Genomic DNA, 21,435 nt, shown 5'->3' on the forward strand with positions numbered 1-21,435 from the left:
CACAGCCTCTGGAGTTGGCAGGGGTGATCACAGAGCCAACTCTAGATCAGAGCTGAAGAGCTGAGGTTCAGGATGGCCTCAGAGGCTAACACAACTACCACAATGTGCCACACACTGACACTGTGGTTTCCACAATTCTCTGAGCCAGCGCTTAGTAGGTACTCAAAAGACGCTGTTTGATTTTGTCCAGTTGCATTCACTGCATTGCTATTCCATCATGGGCAGTAAAGCTGAACTCCCTCCCTTCCCCTGTTCACTACGATTTTGAAATTATCCAAATATAACACAGCACGTGCTCATTTTACTGAAACTGTATTGTTTGCTATTTTAGAAAGTTAGAAGCTTTTTTAGAGACCCTCTAAAGCTATTGTGTTTTGCAGATAAAACAATGAACTTTTGGCCAAAGTCATTCAGCTGGTTAGCAAAAATGACTGGAACCAAGGACATTTAATTTTTAAACTTTAACTTCTCTACAGGAAGATGGAAGTGAAACAATAAGTGAGTTTAACCCACAGAACGTTCAGCTAAGTTTAGTTCTACCCAAATTCGGCTGGGTGATTTTGAAAACAACCACTTTCTCAGACTTAGAGGAAACGGTTAAGCAACCTCAGAGAAGTCATTTGTTCTTGCAGTGTGGTAAGCATTTTTTTTTTCAGTCCTTTTTAGGTAACAGAACATCCTAACATTGTCCAAGCACTCCTAAAGTAAAATAACAAGTCCAAGAGATGCTACAAGTTATTGCTCTAATCTAGATATCCTTCTCTCCTTTAAAAAGAACAAAGACAATACTTCTTTTAATAAGTTTTTACATTTTATAATAAAATGACTTGAATTCTCAAGACTTTAAGACCAAACCAGAAGAATAAAAGTCACTGAAAGGAAAAGACAAGCTGACAGTCGAGACTGAGCAACATGGTTTCATCCTGATCTAAGATATAACACATCAGAGACAAATGAAAAATTATATTTTTAGAGAAATTTCTTATGTCATACTTGTAGCTGATTTTTTGAGAAAATATATCTGCTGTCTCCTTTTTTCCCTGGAGTACTAATTGAATCCTGGTACAGTAAAATATGGTTGGGATGAGAGAATCTGTATAACTATTGTACTAATATAGGCATTTTCTTGGCTAAGTGATGAAACCTTTCTAATTTTTAAAATTTGTTTTTTGATGCAAATATTTCTAACACATTTTACTACTTTCCCATCTTCTTATAAAGACTACACACAATATATGGTCACCATTGGGAAAAAATAACTGCACTGAAGCTTGTTGGGACATAGAACTCAGTGTACTGGATGACAAGGGTACCAATATAGGAAATGATACTCCTGTACCTCAAAATTTGGCCAATTTGCTTAAAAATGCATTTCATTAACAACAAAGCTTACAACAAATCGCATCACATAGGATTTTTTAAAAAGTTATATTTTAGATTTATTCATTGAACAAAGTTTCACCGCAGCTATTTACTCCAGCTATTTTTCAGGGGATTAAAAGCTCAACTGAAGGTCAATTTTAATTATGATTTTCATATTAGACAGTAAACATTTCTTAAAGATAAACAGAAATCATTCAACTTGAAGAATAAGAGAGAAAAAGAATGACTGAGGAAAAAAATGAGCAGTGCCTCAAAGACCATTAGGAATTATCAAAAGAACTAACAACACATATGTAATCGGAGTCCCAGAATTACAGGGGGGGAAAAAAAACACCTCAGGCAAAAAATTTACCCAAAGAAACAATAGCCCAAAACTTTGTAAATATGGTGAAAGATACAAACTTACAGATTCAAGAAGTTTAATGAACATCAAAAAAGACCAAGTCCAAAGAAAACCAAGCCAAGACACAATCAAACTGCTAAGAACCAAAAGTGAAGGAAAACTTGAAATCAGCTAGGGAAAAAAAAGCGACATGTTACAAACAGGGTAACAACAATTCATATACCATAGATTTCTTAACAAAAAACTATGGAGACCAGAAAATGATAAAGTCTTTAGTGTTTATATATATATGGAACTATTATATATGTTTGTACAGTATATGTGATATATATGTTATATATAACAAAATATATTTATATCGCTGCATAAAGTAGTATCCAGAATACATAAAGAACACTTACAACTCAAAATAATGGGCAAAAGATTTGAACTGCCACTTCACAAAAGATAAACTAATGGCCAAAAAAAAAAAAAAAAAAACACATGAAAACGTCCTCAACATCAGTAGGCATCAGGGAAATGCCAATTAAAACCACAGAGATACCGTTACACACCCACTTGGATTGGTTAAATTAAAAAGATTAATCATGCCAAATTTTGGCAAGGATGTAAAGCATAATAAGCATTATCATACACTGCTGATGGAAATGTGAAGTGGTAAAACTATTTCGGAAAACAGCTGGCAGTTTCTTAAAAAGTTGAAATATACAGCTCCAGACGACCCAAGCAATCAAATCCTAGGTATTTACCCAAGAGAAACAAAAACAAATGTCTACACAAAGACTTGTACTTGAATGGTCACAAGAGATTTACAATAACTCAAAACTGGAAACAAAGGTCCATTAAGAGGTGAATGGATAAACAAATTATGATATATGCATATAATGGAATATTATTCAACAATTAAAAAAACCAAAAAAAAAAAAAGGTAACTACTGACATTACTTGGATGAGTCTCAAAATAAAACAATTATGCTGAGTGAAAGAAGTCTGGCCAAAAAAATAGTGTATGATTCCATTTATCTAAAATCTATAAATTCTATTTATATAAAATTCTAGAAAATGTAAACTAATCTATAGTGAGAGAAAACAGATCAGTGGTTGCCTAGGAATGGGGAAGGAGGAGGGATTTTGTTTTGCTTCCACTTTAAGTTTAAAAAATGTAACACCAAGAATCAGGAATATGCAACACTTCAGTACTCTGATTTTAATTATACAAAGACCAATCTGAGAGGCTTATTCATTTGAACAATTACTGCACATTCACATGCCACATTCACACTACAGGCCTTTGTTCCACAATTATTTTTTGTCACTAACCCAAAGGAACCATAAAAGGTCTTCTGTTCAAAAACATTCCTGACACTATAAACACTAACACGGCGAAGGGCTAATTGTCTATAATGTTAGTATTTCAAGGTACTTTGAACGGATGGGTTAGGATGCGTGGGTATATCATCTACTTTTACAGAAGCCTAGTTCAGTTGGCTAAACTTACATGTACATGCCAGGGTATACATACATGTTTACATTCATCACAGTTCACCATATGTCTGACTTGGGGGGTAGGGAAAGAGAAGACAGTTTTTTTCCTCTAGTTTTTTGTTTTTTGTTTTTTGGATAGGTAAGAAGTTTATTTAGAGATTTATTTAGCGAGAAACACACTCCACAGACAGAGTGTGAGCCATCTCAGAAGGTAAGAAAGGCTCCAGAGTATGGGGGTTGTCAGTTTTTGTAGGGGTGGGTAATTTCATAGGCTAATGAGCAGGTAGACTATTCCAGCTATTTCATGAAGAGGTGGGGATTTCCAGGAATTGGGCCAGCATCCACTATTTGATCCTTATGGTCAGCCTTGGAACTGTCATGGCGCCTGGAAGTCAACTTGTCCGCCATCTTGAACCCATTTGGTTCTAATCAGTTTATACCATGTCCTCGGGTAATGTCATCCCCCAGTTTTATTGAGAAATAATTGACATACATCACTGTGTAAATTTAAGCTGTACAGTATGATGGTTTGATTTACACATAGTGGGAAATGATTAACGTAATAGGTTTAATTAACATCCATCACCTCACATAGATATAATAAAAAGAAAAAAAATATTTCTCCTCGTGATGAAAACTCTTAGGATCCACTCTCTTAACAGCTATCCTGTATATCATATAGCAGCCTTAACTATATCATGTTGTACATCACATCCCTAGTACTTATTTACCCTACAACTGGAAGTTTGTAACTTTGGTCCACTTTCCTCCAACCTCCCCTCCCCGTACCCCACAGCTCTGGTAACCACAAATCTGATCTCTTTTCTTATGCATTTGATGCGTTTGTATGGGAGTCTTTTGTTTGTTTGTTTTTTTAAGATTCCATATAAAAGTGAGATCATACAGCATATATCTTCCTCTGACTTATTTCACTTAGCCTCTAGGTCCATTCATGTTGTAAAGTGTAGGATAATATCCCTGTGTGTGTGTGTACACACACACATATATAAATTTACACACATACACACAAACATACATACCCACATACACACACACACACTCCCACACACAACTTCTTTATCCACTCATCCAGAGGTGAACATTTAGATTGTCTCCATGTCTTGGCTATTGTAAATAATGCTGCTATAAACATGAGGGTGCAGATGTCTTTTTGAGGGGGAAGACAGTTTAAGTACATCAATCCTAGATATTCATGGCCCCAAAGAACCCAGAGAAAAAAAGAGACTTGATTCTAATTCTCTTAAAGGTCTAGATAATTTTATGGAAGGACAGGCATGGGACAAAGGATCTTCTATCATTCTGGACTCAATTGATCAGGACAAGAAGAAAAAAAAATAATTGAACTTAATTAACCTTGTAGGTCTTTAATTCATCAAAATTAAGATAAGTCTAAGAAATCACCAAAGGACTGAGAAGTTAAATGATATATCCATGTTATACGTATGCTGCAGGGAGAAGGTTTTGGGAAAGAGGGGCAGCTTGCTGAAAACCCAACTGCCAATCAACAGACAACTGATTTAAGAAGATGTGGTGGATATATGTGTGTGTGTGTGTGTATATATATATGTCATAAAAAAGGATGAAATATTGCCATTTGCAGCAACATGAATGGATCTAAGGAACATCATACTAAGTAAAGTCAGAGAAAGACAAGAATTATATAATATCAATTACATGTGGAATCTAAAAAATAATACAAATGAATCTATTTACAAAACAGATTCTGTTTATAGAAACAGACTCACAGATATAGGAAACAAACTTATGGTTACCAAAGGGGAAAGAGGGGTGGAGGAGAGGGATAAATTAGGAGTATGGGATTAACAGATACACACTAATATACATAAAAATAGGTAAACTACAAGGATTTACTGTATAGCACAGGGAACTATATATTCAGTATCTTGTAATAACCTATAATGGAAAATAATCTGAAAAAATATATGTATATATAACTGAATCACTTTACTGCACACCTGAAACTAACACAATATTTTAAATCAACTATACTTCAATAAACAGATAGGTCTGGCTGGAACTAATAAATGTAAAATGATGGATGCAAGTAGAACATCATGGTTTGGCAACCACCAAAAAATAACAATAAAGTTGTTTTTATTTTAAAATAATAAAAAAAAAGAAGAAAACCCTTCAGGTATAAACAGAAAATAGATAAGTCAACTATTATTTTTTAAAGCTAATAAAAAAATTTTAAATAATTCTGTGTCCTCCCTAGTTTAGAACCATCCAGGGATGAAATAAATGACTGTAGAATACTCAAATAACAAAGGCATCTGATGTGTGGCTTGTCAGACGTGCCTGGATAGAACATTTCCTTCTCCTGTGACCTAGATCTATCTTAAGAAACTTACTGCCCAATTCCAAAAGCTCCACATTCTACCTGCTGTGGATTCCTAAAGTATTCCTCTCCAGTCTCTATAAAAGACAGGTTTAATGTTTATAGAGTAACAGTTCTCAAGATGTGGTATGGGTACCCCTGGGAATTTCTGATACTCTTTCAGCCATCCTCAAGGTCAAAACTATTTTCATAATCAGATGTTATGTGATGTTTTCATGCCCATTCTCTCATGACTGCACAGTGGAGTTTTCCATAGGCTACATGATGCTTTATATGACAGACTGAACACAGAAGCTAACCTGAAAATCCAGCAGTCTTCTGTTACACCAGACATTAAAAATATTTGCAACAATGCAAAATAATGCTTCTCACTAATATTTTTGTTTTGGAAAATATTTTTATTAAAATGTTATTTATGTTAACATCTAAAAGGTTTTTTATTGTTATTATGAAATAAATTAATAAATATTTAAAAAATCTTTCAGTGTTAATTTCTAATACAGTAAGTATCTAGAGGCATAACACACATAAACAAAAGCTCTTAGGGGTCCATAGTAATTTTTAAGAGTATAAAAGGGGTCCTAAGACTAAAAAGTTTGAAAAGCATAACTCTGCCTTCAAAGATAAAGAAAAAATTCCCAAATTCTCCATTCTGATTCAAGCATGGAAGTCTCAGTATACTGTTAGAAAACATATACAGAATAAATGCATAAAGTAAGGAAAATAAATACAGAAGGTCTGAATCACTCTATAGTAGGGCAGGAAGGGACAAGGGATTTTGGATCATCCTGGATTCCTGGGCCTAGAAAAAACTACTTGAATTTAACCATATATGCTCCTTTGAGTATCCTCAGGCAGGAATGTAGACTTCAATGATTTGTCCCTATGAAAAAACACAATCTTCTTTACCTTGAGGTAAACAAAACTGTCCAAAACGAAGGCTGCCCATTATGGATGGAATTATTCCTTCCCTGCCTGCAGCTTCACATACTGAAGCACTAATTCCCAATGTGACTGTTTTGGGAGATAGGGCCTTAAAGGAGGTAATTAAAGTGAAATGAGGTCATAAGAGTAGGGCTGATAGGACTGGTGTTCTTTTAAGAGGAAGAGACACCAGCACTCTCTGTACACACAGAAGAAAGGCCACATGAGGACACGGCAAGAAGGCAGCCATCTGCAGGCCAGGAAAAGGGCTCTCACCAGAAACCAAGCATGCCAGCACCTTAATCTTGAACTCCTAATCTTCACGCTGTAAGAAAATTTCTGTTAAGCTACCCAGTCTGTGGTACCCTGCCTATACTGTTTCCCTATAAGCACTCCATAAATACACTGAGTAAGAGGGGGAAAATGGAGACTTTTTAATGGAGAAGGAGATGTTGAACAAATGTCTTCACAGTTCACAGACTGTAATTTATGTTATGGGGCCACTAAGGAAATGTTTAAGTGTTGTTCTCAAAATGTCACCTATTTTTTTTTCCTGTGATTAATATCAGGACAGAAACATCCACATTTTTTCCTACTGGTTAGTGTCAGGTCTAAAATTCATGTTTTCATATTTCAGTTCAGACTACAACTAACTCATACCGTGAGTTATTCTGTTATGTCAAGAGAGCCCTGCTCCTCAATGGCTTTACCTACCTGACAGCATGACACAGCTTCACCTCCTTTACTCTTTCCATAAGGCCACCTGAATGCTTATGCATGATCAATTCATGCCTCTTATTAATTCTGGGATGTTAGGAAATTCCTTTCTAAAGGGCAAATCTAATTGGCTTGGGAACTGTTTTTGTGGCTCTCTAATGAAGGGCAAAACAGCCCAATGGCAGGTCAGCCAGAAGGCCCTACAGCACAGCAGGAAAAGAAACTGATTTAACTGCACCACCGTGGTCTCAAATGCACAGCAGTTTTCTAACTATGAAAAAGGCACAGAAGATGAAAGGACGAGGGAGGAAAATGTTGGGTCACTCTTTAATTCTGATTTTGAAAATGCTTCAGAGGAAGAGACTCCCTCCCCCTAAGCCTAATCTTCCCTCCCCTCAAACACAGAGACCGTGTCTTATTTAGCACTATCTTCTCTGTACAAAGCACAGGGTCTGAAACACAGCAAGTGCTCAAAATGCATGTCAGTGGAAAGGGAAGCTGAATGAACACTGATAAGAATATTCAAAAAAAGTGACTTGAAATTACTCTGTTATAGAGATATTTATAGAAAAAGGAAGAGCACTGAAATTCAACTTAAGAAAAGAAAAAAACTCTAAAAGAGCACAAACAAAATTGCTATTTAAATGTTTTAGAGTTGTCTGATGTAATATTAGTCTCAGATAACACTTACTAAATATCAAAAATGTATGAAACACTATATTAGGTCCAAACTCTAATAGCAACCAAATACCAGAGAACTGAGTTTTTATCTGTTAAATGTAATTGATGGTTCCTGGCTGAACAAGCATGTATGTTCTCTACACAGAATTTGAAATGTGGTTTTAACCATTGAGAAAATGAATGCTAGATGAGTGGTACCTCTGCTTTCATAACATACCTTATGTTTCTTTGAGCATTCCTGGGAATAAATGTGGACTCCAGAAACTTACTCCTGTGGGAAAACACTATCTTAACCCTTAGGTATCCCAGGGGCAATTAGAGCCCAAGATGAGGAATCCCTCTACTCCGTTCCTATGCAATCCATCCATGTAGCCACCAAACACTTGAAAGATTATTCCTTACATCCCTCACCTCGATGTTTGATCAAAATCACTACCTTATATGTTTCAGAAGTTCAAAATGTTATCTTTGTGAGAAAAACAAACAAAAACCAGATCCACAGACTCTTGGCAAGGTTGAAGTAAGGAGGTAAACCACCATAATTTATAACAGATTCTCAGAGCCAAAAGCTGCTGACAAGTTACATTTATTTAGCAAAAAGTAATAATAAAATAAGGTTGTCACTGTCACTAGCAGAAATACAAATTCACTAGTAAAACTACGGGGGTGAGTCAAAAATTATCCGCACTCTGGCTGTAGAATTTACTTTAATTAACTTTCAAAAAAGACAAACATCATTTTGAGACATAATCTTGCTTGTCAATACACTTTGTCCATCTGTCAGTAAGCTTTCGTATTCTCTTAGTAAAAAAATGTTTTAGGCTGAGCTGCGAGCCACAAATACACTGCTGTCTTCACTTCTTCATCAAAAGTGAATCTTTGCCCTCGTAGGGCTGCTTTCAGGGGACCAAACAGGTGAAAGTCCGATGCAGCAAGATCAGGACTATAGGCAGGATGCTTTAACACCTCAAAATGAAGTAATCCACAACAGACTTAAGTTTCAAAAAGTTTGTGTGAGATGGGTACCAAAGCAACTCACAGAAGAGCATGAACAGAAGCGTTTGGATATCTGCAAACAAAATTTGGACCGATACTCTAAGGAAGGTGAAAGTTTCTTAAAGAGAATCATTACTGGTGACAAAGCATGGATTCATCACTATGAGCCTGAGAGTAAATGGTAGAGTATGGCATGGAAACATCCTCAATCGCTGACCAAGAAAAAGTTCAAAAGTCAACCATCAGCTGGAAAATTGATGCTTACCATTTTCTGGGATTCTCAAGGGCCAGTACTGGAACATTATCAGGAAAAAGGTTCAACAATCAACAGTGCTTGTTACAGTGAGATGCTTACTGAAGACCTGAAGCCTAAACTTCAGATTAAACGCAGAGGACCGCTATCCAAGGGCACTGTGGTCTTGCATGACAACGCACGTCTGCACACTTCTGCCCACACTGTCGACACTCTGCAAAAACTTCGTACTGAGGTGTTAAACCGTGCTCCCTGCAGTCCTGATCTTGGTCCACTGGACTTTCACCTGTTTGGTCCCCTGAAAGCAGCCCTACGAGGACAAAGACTCACCTCTGATAAAGAAGTGAAGACAGCGGTGCATTTGTGGCTCACAGCTCAGCCTAAAACATTTTTTACTGAGGGAATACAAAAGCTTGTTGACAGATGAACAAAGTGTATTGAAAAGCAAGGGGACTATGTTGACAAACGATGTATTCGTCTTTTCTGAAAGTTAATTAAAATAAATTCTACGGCCAGAGTGCAGATAATTTTTGACTTCCCTCATAGCTTCTTAGTAAGCTTTCTGTGAGGAAACATAACAACATAGGTATGAATTTAAACACACATTATATTATAGACATGTTTGTTTCCATTCCTGATGCCTATGATATGTATAGGCCTTGTTACCAGCAAACGACGTAGGCTTATTCTACATCCTCATGTTAACACTACGTAGCCCTTTTGGTCTTTAATACCTCACTATTTCAACCCCACCTAACAGACAAAATATGTATAATACCCAAGACTTAAACAAGTTCTACTTGTACAAATAATGAGGTGTTGCATATTACATTCGCTTGAAAGAACTGGAAAAACACACCTAAGCCAGAATTAAATTGGATGTAGAAATGAAAAGTTCCTTTTCTCTTAGGTAATGCATAATAATCGTTAATAAATATGAAATGGAAAGAATCCTCTCCCATACTAGCCTCAAGCCTTTAGTAAACAAGATACAAGAAAAACCATACGTTCACCAATTTTCAAAATCTCACATGGCTGGAATATGCCAAACCACCATGTATCTTAAACTTCAGTGAATATCAGAAAAAGTTTTGAGTTTCTGTGCATATTTTAGTTTTTTAACTAAAGATATTAAAACATCTTGGTAATATCCTTAAATAAGAATTACAGAGCTAGTGAGTGAGGAGGCAGGATTTGAATGCAGCAGTCTGACCTGCTCTTTACTCTTACATGACACTACGCAGTAGTCTTACAAAATGAGGTGGATTCATGGACAGATCTCCAAAATGAAAAAATAAAAGTACAAAACCAAATGTATCTAAGGAAAGTGACATGGAATGGGACCTGTTCTCCTCAAAGCCTGATAGTTTTTGAAGAAAGTGTACTGATTTGTGCATCCGTACACCTTTTAAAAAAATTAATTCTGCTGGAATATACGCTCCTCAAGGGCACAGACTATTCTTGCATTCATATTTGTACTCCAGCTTTAAGAATAAAGCTTGGAACAAGTTTGCATACAATGAAGGTCTTTATTTGCGGGGCTATCTTTTTAAAAACTATTATCTTTTAAAAAAGAGTTAAGTGGGGATGTGTCAAAGGCAAATTAAAAAAATACTTGTTAAGGCAGTTTAAAACGGTTTGCAAGAAAATTTGTATTAAAACATTCACAGCATGCTTCTTCTCTGACCTGCACTCCTGACTCCCCAACAGAAGAATGCAGCAAGGAGTCATGGAAAACTAATTTTGGTTTGTTATATTTTTAATCTTGGTGATAAAAATAAGAGACAAAGAAAAACTATTAGCATGATGTAAACAAGAAGAAATTCAAAATGAAAAAAAAGGGGGAGGCGGGGGAGAAATAACAACCACAAAAGAGAAGAAAATAACTAAGTAGATTTGAACCCCAGCACTACCTGGTTTCAATAAAAAAAGAATTAAGCCCAAAGCACTCCTCTTCTACAAAACATATTTCTGCATTTATTTTCTCTGTTTATTATCCACAGTGGAATTAACACAGAACCAAGAGAAAACATAAAATCTGCAATAATGTACAAGGTTCTAACAATAACCATTTAGTTCTACTGAATAGCCAGCACTCAAAAACAGTGTCAATTCCACAGAGGAAATAATCTAGTTAAACAATCTGGCTAGAGGACACCAAAAAGCATCAAGTTAACAGTGCAACATAATATTCCAGGGACTAAAAATACAAACAGTCCAGAATACTGAGAGCATTTAGTTCCTTTATCTTTATACTTATTATGGTGACAACAATCAGAAACCACATAAACACACGCCATTTCAGTCACTTGACAGTTAGCCAATATCCTTGTGGGGAAAAATAAAATTACTTTAGCTTAATTTTCCATTATCTTCTCCTTTTCTAGGCTAAATTATTTTATCCTAATGTTTATATTTATATCAAACTTGTCCTCCAATCAAACATATAATCTTTATCTTACAAAATATCTCTAAAAATCTTTCCTCATAAATGGTCCCACAGTCCTTGACAATCCTCAGGGCACCTCTTAGAAAGATTTAGCTATAAAAAGTAATTGCAAATGTCAATGATGACTAAATACTTATGCTCATTAACCTCTCGGGCAAAGCTACATACCTTTGTAAGATCTAAAGCTAAAATGTTTATTTTTAATTCCATCAACTACCTGGATTTTGTTTCAAAAAAAATCTTACCTGCATAATTCCTTATTTAACATGAAAAATGGCATTAGGCATAATAAACACCTATAGGTGATTTAACAGAAAATGCATATCACTGCATGAGACCTGCAAAAGAAGTTTATAAGAACTCTTCAATGCACACAATGCTTATGAGTTAGAGAATACCTCAACTGGTGAATAATTTTGCTAGACTTCATCTCAGATGAATTTGAACAAATAATTATTTTGCTGATAATTCTGAAATATTTTTCCATCACACTGATAAAACACAAAGTAAATGATAGTACCAAATCTATAGCAAAAACTACAGCCATCAATATACAACTTACTGAATGTCACTTTGATTATTATTAACCTATTTTTTTTTTAATAGTGATTATCCATAAGACTGGGGTTGTGACCACATTTTTTCTACCAATACTTATTGTCACTTGATTATCTGCCAAGAAAAGCTTCTATGCACGAATTCTTCAAGGCTTTATCTCAATAGCATTTCCCAAACTGGCAATTAATTACAAAAGAACTATATACCCAACTGCAATGAACAACTGCACTCTAGGCTAGTTACACTTTAGCAAAAGTGTGCTTATTTCTTCTTCTTTTTTTTCATAAATTTATTTCTTTATTTATTGGTTGCACTGGGTCTTTGTTGCCCACTTGCAGTGGCTTCTCCTGCTATGGAGCATGGGCTCTACACACATGGGCTTCAGTAGTTGCAGCTCGAGGGCTCTAGAGCACAGCCTCAGTACTTGTGGTGCATGGGCTTAGTTGCTCCACGGTACGTGGGATCTTCCGGGACCAGGGATCCAACCTGTGTCTCCTGTTTTGGCAGGCGGATTCTTAACCCCTGCGCCACCAGAGAAGTCCCGAACATGTGCTTATCTCTCTCTGTCTAACTCAGCAGACCATGTTTTTAATCTAATCTCCAAGTCAAACTAGACCCTCCTTCCTACACTGAATTATTTTCCTATGTGCATCCTCCAAATGGAAAGTCACCAAGCCTCTAGGTAGCCTGTATGGATGCAAACGGAAGTGAGGCTGCTGTTTTAAACAGCAATGCATCTCTTATTCCCACAAACACCCAATACTCTATGCTCAGTCAGAGTTGTTTTCTTAATCTAAGCATCCAATCTAGATACTGAAAGGACAATGTCAGTGCCCCAAAAGGTTTAGGTACTAAGCATTCGGTTCAAAGAGCAGAGAACTACCAGTAAAGGTATAAGAGGAAACCAGCCCAAACTTACGGGCATGATCTTGATATATCTAGGACACACTAGTTTTCCCCACCAAGCCCCAAAGGCCTTACTTAACCATTGAGGCACTTTTGACAATTATGGGACAAGAAACCAGGCAAATATTACACTACTTCTGTCTTCAAATCACACTACCAATACCTAATTAAAGAAAGACCTTTTAAACATTTAGCTCTCCTTAATCACTCCCACTAAACTCCATTTTTCTTCTAAAGACAACTCTGGAATGGTGTAATGCTGTTAAGGTAATGAATATTCTAACAACTGTTTTAAATCTTATAAGATAACAATTTCAGCTGTGAGGAATACCATGACCCAAAGCCTCCTTGCCTGCCAGAAAGTTCCTCTATGACACCAAATGACACCTGAGGCAGTTATCTGGGAAACACTACCACACAGCCCTGGTCATCATTTGCTGTGAGATGCAGAAAAGAAAGAAGCACACCCAATCCACAGAGGTACCAGTTCTCTCACCGCACTTCCCATTCTCCTGACCTGCCAGCTTATGAAGCTCTTCCGGTAGAACATCAGAAAGCCTCCTTAAACACCCTTCCTCCCAGATCACTGGCTTGGCCTCCTCCAATAGCACCAGAGGTCTGGAGAAGACTCTGGACCATCCAATCCCCCAATCTACAGAAGTCCAGACAGCTGGCTGGAGTTTTGTTTTGGTGACTGCATTCTTCAACTATGTAGGAGGAATGCCCAGGAGGACCTTTATTAAGGAAAAGAACTTCAAAGGGTCTTCTACAGTTGAACTTGATTCTCCATTGTTTTCTCAAGCTCCCTCGGAAACCTAAGTTTTCTTTATTTGGAAAAATGAACTAATTTAGATGAAAGGTTAAGTTTTTTAAAAATTGGTTCATTGTTCACCCATACGCATCAGTAGAAAGGTGAAACAGAATCAGACAATAAAGAACAGTGACTGCCACCACAAGGTCAATGGCTCAACAGTCCTCTGTATTTTTTTTTTCTTGAAATCTAAACATTCAGGAAAGTGAACGGTACTAACTCACAAGTAACTATGACTTTTCTGACTAGGAAAGAGAAGTACACAGTACAATTAAACTCATGAAAAATGTTTCCTATCTCCTTCCAGGGTCTCCAAATGCCAGTGTTAACTTATTCATCCCCTCACCCCTCAATTCCTTTTGTCCAACCAGACCCACCTACTTACCCTTTTCAACCTTGACTCTATCTTTCAACCTCACACAACAGTGTTCTACTCTCCAAAAGAGACTCATTTCCAAGCCAAAGACTTGTAAGGCTCAAGGTATGACCACTTTGAAAATCTCCGCCTATCAGCTTCCTCCTTACCTTAAGTCTCTACATAGCTCTCATCTTCATCACTAATTCTCTTAAATCCCAATTTTCCCTAAAGATCTTTGGATTCAGACTCCTCCAGGCACTCCCAGGATAATCACAAATGGATTACAACAATGAATCAGGTTACAGGGGAATCCTGACCACTCTTTCATAGACACAGGAACTCTTACTGTCACATTTACTGCACAGAAACACCAGGGAAATGAGCAGCCTTCTCCACAAACACCACAAGATAAAGAAGAAGCTGTACCACCAAGGGCTCCAAAATTTCCCTCATTCCCATTCCTAGTTTCCTGTGAACATTCTTAAGAGGTACATATTTAGGGATTCAAATTAAAAAAAAAAAACAAAACCTGTTTGTCGGGTTGCTCCAGTGACATTATGGAAAGGCATAGTGGTATCTGCTCCAACTCAAACCTCCTACAGTTTTCAAAACATGAGGTAACTAATTAACAGAACATGGCTGCATTGTCCTCCTTACCTCAAGTGCCAAGAACCACAGGCCTGATTTAGCTTCATCCCAACTTCTGGGGTAACTCTGGCTAAACTCCTCTATATCCCAATCTTCTAACATTTTTCATAGAGAGAGTCAAAATGCTGCTGTTTCCTAACAGGAGTGTTACACTTCATCAGTAGAAATGTAAACTTACTGTTGACAGATGTTATATGAACAGATTATAAAGACAACCTTGAACATTTATGTCATAATTAGAAAACTGCCTTAAAGTTTATTGCTTTACTTCTATATTCTATTATTTTCATATTAGCATGAAAAGAAAACTTAGATTATTCTGTTTCATTTCTCTCACTAAGGTTAGCATTAACTGATAGCAGGTTTGTGGGGCTTTTTGTAACTGTGCCTAGCAGAAAATCTACTTGTAAACTGGCATTCTAAAAATGGTGTCTGACAATTACTGAGAAGGAAATCACTCCTTGCTTATTTTCTATATGATAATTTCCTTATAACCAATCTTTCTAGTTCTCTTTCAAGCTGAGTTCTTAAGAATCATCTACAGATAAATAATAATCACAGGTTTTAACTGTCTCTAAAATATACTGTCTAGATAGATCTCAAGATACTTTTTTGGGGAAGTTGTGATGTAAAGTAAAGAACTTTTCCACCTCTGCTTTCCAGTTAAAAACTGGATTGGTTTCTAGTTACAGCCTCAACCTTACATTGCTAAATGATGTTAACATTCAAATCCTATATATTCCTATTTCCCTTAACTGAAATATTTAAGACAGAAGGATAAAAGCAGAATTTAACTTATATCCCATCATATAGAGAAACTATTATCTTCCATTTTTAAGGCTTTTTTCTCAATATGGTAAGTTATCACAGAACAAAAGAAAATTATATATGAAAAGAATGTGGTAAGCTCACATTTTTGATAGATGCTAAAAAATTAAAAACAAAGGCATATCTATAGGATAACTGTTACTTGTAAGACTGAAAAGATGAAATCACAATTTTATACTGCCTTACAATCCAAGAATATCTAATTTGTTATCCAGACTTCCCATTTTGGAAGTTGGGAAATACTGTCAGATTGGATGCCAATCTGAAAACAAAAACAAAAATAGTTTTACAAGAAGGAAAGTCCCCCTTGTTTGATTATGCACAAGGTTGTGGTACTAAAGTGATTCTTGGGGGCTCTGAGGAAAAAAAAGTGTTTAAGTTATGTTTTCAGTGCTGGAGCTTCAAAATATCATGCTTTTCCATTCTCTGAAGATTTACCTTGGGCCATACCACAAACTAGAAAGCATTTAAAAATACACACACACACACACACACACACACAAACATACAGAATTTGCTTATCTAGTAAACTTCGCAAAAAGTTCCCTTCTGGTGAATACTTCTAGTATGCTCAAATTGAAGTACAGATTCCAAGATCCAACCTCAGAACTCCTCAATCTTATCGTGAGGGTGAGCTCTGTATTTCCATTCCATAACATAAATTTAAATTATTCTAAAATATCCCAACCCTGCATGCAAATGAGGACAAATAAAACTAGGCAGTCATCAATTACTTGCCCTAATCTAGGACACCTATCAAAAGACTTCTAGAGTTGCTATCTATTTTTTGTTTGGATTTTGGTAATAAATCACTGCTTCCTAATAGTTTCACTTCTACCTTTCTAACAGAGCATAATAGTTACTACCACACCAATCTTGAGTACTAGTCCAGCACATTTCTCTCCCCATTTAAAAAGGCACCAGAGATCCAAAGCCAGACTGGATATCCAGTCTTCAGCGTAATAGTCAGCAGTCCCTACCAAGGGCAAGACCAAAAATATCTCCTGAGCCAAATGGCAATGCTTGGCAATAAGGTCCCTCCTTGTAAGCCCTTTCTGGAGATGTGCATATTAAATGGATTACAGGGGTGTGTTACCTCCACAGGTTAACACAGGATGGTCATCAAATAAATCCATAATCAGTAGGCAGAGAGCAGGATCCAAGAAAAGTGAGCCACACCAGCAGCAAGTTTTGACAGAAAACTCTGAAAGTAGAAAAAGCCTTACTGGATAGACGAGTACTGAAAACCAAACTAGTAAAACAAACTAAATTTGCCTCCTTTACAAATTTACCCTTTTCAGGGGGTGAAACCATTGACAAGATTTTAACTGAAAGATACATGGTCCCCAATTACTGAAACTTTTTTGTTAAGCTCTCACATCTCTCTCCATATACAGGGATATATGAGACAGTGTAAATGGTGACAATTTTATTAAAAGAATGAATGTGTGAAAAAAGCCCACACCAAACTTGTTAAGCCCTGCAATAATAAATACTGTGGGTAATGAAATACTCTGCACCAGAACACCCAGACCTATGGGAGAATGAGATGTACATATTCTTTGTACTCAAAAGGTTTAGGTACAAAGATAAACATATTTTCCACTATACCATGTCCTCTTTGAAGATACTAGAAAATTCTACAGCTATTCTTCAAAAGTTCTGAAATAATGAGCCCATGGTAAATCTGAAAAGGGCACCTCAAATTGCTAGGACCTAACGTCCTGTTGACTTTAGATGTTGTAGTTTCTATTCTCCTTGTTAAAGGATACCAGATAAGGCTCCAAGGTGTGATTAACACATTAACTAAAATGACGCATTGCTAAACTGTCTCCAGCACAGACTCTGAAAATCTTAAAGACAGTAAAGGAATGGAAATTCAATTTCCTACATAAAAGTTGAAGCATTGCTTCTTTTTTGTTCTCATCTCTGGGACTTTCCCATTGCCCTTTCAAATGTGACAATTTGCAAATATTCACAGCTAGAAGAGCATACTCTAAAACTCTTCAAAGACAGGAGAAAAGGCTCCAATTTCAGGTCTTGAAGAATGTACTTTAATTCTGTGAGCACAGGTTCACCAAATCAGCCTGCAATAATCTTGATCAAACGGGTGATAGCCTTGTTGTGGGAGTTCTGTTTTAATTCTGAGGAAACTTCACATTTAAAATCCTACAAACATGGAAGCCCCAAGCTTTCTTCCTAGAACAAAGAAAAAGCCTTGGAATACTCACGGGAAAGCATTTAAGAATTTGTATTAACTATATTCTACACCAAAGTACTAGATGGTCTCTAAGCTTCCTTTAGGCTCAAATCTTCATTATTTCTCTTAGGAACTTTACCAGACTATTCTTACAGCCTTAGTAATTACAAATAAAACCTGAATAAGAAAGAAAATTCAGAATTAAAGTTGTTATCATTAAGCCTAATTAAACAGTACAGACAGGAAGATGGCAGTAGAATAAAGCATTCTGAATTAGGGACAGGGAGAATATAATGAGTAGTTCGCAGTCCCATGAATGCAACACAGCATACAACAAAGTCTGGCTAGGGTTTGGTACATAGTGGACAACGTCTCCTGTCTCCTGGGTGGCAGCTAACCCACCCAAACAGGGTAGACCTTGCCTTCCATTAATGCGACAAACTTGATATCTACCTTAAGTAACCTACCACCCGCAGGAAAACACTTATCAACTAGAAAGTGAACCCTCTCATTTTAGTGTGAATTCTCCCTTACTGGTAGTTTTCCTGCTTTCTATCCCAAAAGGGAATCCATATATTCAACGCCGCAAACTGTAAGACATCTCACCCCTACACTGTGACTCCGGCACGTCTGGTCCAAACAAAAGCCATCGGTTTAAGTAGGGTGGGATTTACTCGCTCCATTCAGTAAAGGGCTGTGGCTGTTAGCAGAACATCCTACAGGCTGCAGCTCTTGACTGTCTCCTCAAGTCACATTGTGATATCACCGTGACGGACCCTTGATATTTAATGTCTTCGACTGAAAACCTGATACTATCGGGAGCTAGGGAAAGGAAGCTTGAACGCCCTGCGGAGTGCCTCCGCAACGGACAGGACGGTGGCTGGCCCTGCGGGCAGGAACCTCCCCGGCACCCAGCAGGGGCGACCAAGCCTTTCCGCGAGTTTCTCTTCCTTCCGCTAAATTAACCTGCCAAGCCCCCACCCCCACCCCTTCCTATTAGGAAAAGTCACAGCGGCAACTCGCTGAAGGACAGGGGGACAGCTCCCGGCGCACCGCAGAAGTTGGGTTTGGCCGCGCTTTAACCCTTCCTGCCCCCGCGGCCGTGGCCGACACCCCCTTCACCGGGGGCAAACCCAGGCTGCCAACTTTCCCGCCGCCCCCTCCTCTGCGCACAGCAGCCCAAACTTTGCCGTTCGCCCACCTGGGCGCGCAGCGGCGCGTGGGGTCCGGCCGCACCCGCCACCGCCCCCACCCGCGGCGGGCGCCGGTGCCGACCTTCACGCCAGCCTCCCCCCCCCCACCGCCGACCGCCGCCGCCCGCCCCCTCCCCCGAGCCTGGCGCTGCCTCCCCCGGCCCCCTTCCACCGCCCCCGAACCCTCGCGGGAAAGCCGCGGTGGGGGCGGCTGCAGCTCGACCTCGCGTGTCACCACTGCCCGCGACCCCACGGGCCCCAGAGAGCCCGCTCCGGCCCCCGCGCCTCTGGCCGCCCACTCACCGTGGGTGAACGGCTCCATGTTCCCCGCCGCCGCGGCTCCTCACAGCCCGAGCGCCCAAGCTTCCTACTCCGAGAAGCCGAAGCGGCCCTGCCGACTGAGCATGCCCAGCGCGGCGCCGAGGGCTGTCGGGGAGGTGCCGCGAGGGGCGGCGCCGCTCCGCCGGCTCTGCGATCCGCCGCTCCGGGTTTTCGCGACAGCTGCAGAAAGAGCAAGGGAAATTAGACGAAAAGGCACGGCCAAGGCCCCGGCAGACTCCCGGAGAGGATCGGGAGGAGAGCCCTCGGTCTGGGGGCGGGTCCATAGGCGCGGCCGGGTCAAGCCCCGCCCCCAGCAGAGGCCGGCGGCTGGGCTCAGCCCAGCGCTCAGGACCGCGGTCGGGCGTTAAGCAAAGGCGGTGGCCTGCTGCGTTCGGCCGGACCAGGCCCTAGATGCCGGGAACCCGCCACCACGCCGGTAAAACATGATCGCTGCTCCGTGGAGCGGACGTTCCAGAGACAGACAATAAACAAACCCAAGACACACGAGGCTGAAATAAATGCCCTCTTGAGCGTTACATTAGGGTGACGTGATGGAGAGCGAGCGGGTCGCTCATTCGGATGGCTTGGTGAGGAGAGGCCTGGCTGGGAGGTGCCCCTGTAGCCGAGGTCTGAAGGCAGAGGACGAGTCTGCGGGCGAGGGTCGCTCCCCTGACGGCGAAGCTGCGGTTTCCCTGGGGAGCGCGGCTCCCGGGAACTCGCTTCCCCAAGGCGAGAGGGAGCTGGCACTGTTGGTTGTCTCTGTGGGGCTGCCCGCCGCGGCACGGAGGTCCCTAGCACTCGGCGGCCTGGAGATGGAAAGGGGCGAGGACCCCAGAAGAGCGGAGGGCACCCGGGATCCTGTCCTGGGGCTGGAGGTTCCGGGCGCGGCCTCTAGGTGCAGGCGCATCACGAAACCCGGCGCTGGATCCGCCGGGGACGCGGGCGCCGCAGGATGTGGGTAGGAGGCCTGCCCCGCGGAGCGTTAAATCAACACCTGCGGCTCCCCGAGGTGCAGCCCCTGCGGCCCGCGGCAAGGCCAGGCGGAGCTAGGCCCGAGAAGCGTAAACTCCCTTGGTCGCACCAGCCTCCAGCCCCCAGCCCCCATTGTTTCCAGTGGCAAACCCGGGCGGGCCCGGCGAACCTTCAGGATGAAACAACCCGGGGCCCCGTGAGCCCGAGGGAGGCTCGTCGGGGCTCTGCTTCTTCTTCCTTTGCTCGGTGTGCGCATCGCCGCCACGCTGCGGAGTTCGCAGCCCTCCCAGAGCGCGGCCACCGCATCCTGTCCCTCTTCCCTCCTCCCCTAGCGCAGCCCTGGTCCCAGCAGGAACTTGACTCCCGTGCTGCCTCACTAGCCTGCCAACTGTCACACGCTCCTCCGAGGCTGTCAACAGCAGGGCGACGGGTGCAAACAAGCTGGAGGCGAGCGCAAACAGCCTGGGCAAACAGGGACGGCCGCGGTGTTTGACCCGCGTGAGGATTAGAAATTAGGTTTTAAAGAAGTAAAATCGAAGTGCAATATTGTATTTTGCAATGTTGTATTTTCTAAGTGTCAGTTGTATTAAATCACCCACTTCCGCTTTAAAACCTCCAGTGGATACCAGTCACACTTAGAATAAAAGCGAAACGCTTAACTCTGGGACCTCATCTCCTACACATGCTCAGAATGCTTTGTCTAAAGAGGCCTTCTGGCAGTTCCTGAAAGTCGCCAAGTTACATCCAGCCATTCCTGTTGCACGTTCCTCCTGCAAGAACTGTTCCTTTTGCTTGGCACTTTATACCTGCTGGTTCCTTCTTTTTTTAGGTCTCAACTCAAATGTCATCTCTGCGGAGAGTTCTTTCCTGACCACACAATCGAAAACAGGTCCAAACATGGTCTACTCTGTAAAGATTGAGCCCTGTTTTATCATCTTTACAGCATTCATCTCTGTCTAAAACAATGTTTTTGTTTGTTCTTTCATTATTATCAGTCTCCCTCTCAAGAATGCAAGCTCCACGAAGGCA

General features: G+C 40.1%; 1 protein-coding gene across 4 annotated transcripts in view; it reads right to left on the bottom strand.

The window, feature by feature from the left end:
• Positions 1-20,720, bottom strand: part of LNPEP (leucyl and cystinyl aminopeptidase) — a 97,189-nt gene extending 76,469 nt beyond the window's left edge. For 2 of the 4 annotated variants that reach the window (XM_057738600.1, XM_057738631.1), the window contains exons 1-2: positions 20,576-20,720; positions 19,417-19,614 (exon numbers count right to left, since the gene is read on the bottom strand). In XM_057738600.1, coding sequence (XP_057594583.1) covers positions 19,417-19,435 — 19 coding nt within the window. In that variant the 5' untranslated portion in view covers positions 19,436-19,614; positions 20,576-20,720. Of the gene's footprint in view, positions 1-16,816; positions 16,830-19,416; positions 20,025-20,575 lie in introns of those variants that run through there. The other 2 variants (XM_057738608.1, XM_057738622.1) reach the window with 2 other exon arrangements.
• Positions 20,721-21,435: the final 715 nt, after the last annotated feature.

This window comes from Hippopotamus amphibius, chromosome 1 (assembly GCF_030028045.1).
Source record: "Hippopotamus amphibius kiboko isolate mHipAmp2 chromosome 1, mHipAmp2.hap2, whole genome shotgun sequence".
In the NCBI taxonomy this organism is placed as follows: Eukaryota; Metazoa; Chordata; class Mammalia; order Artiodactyla; family Hippopotamidae; genus Hippopotamus; species Hippopotamus amphibius.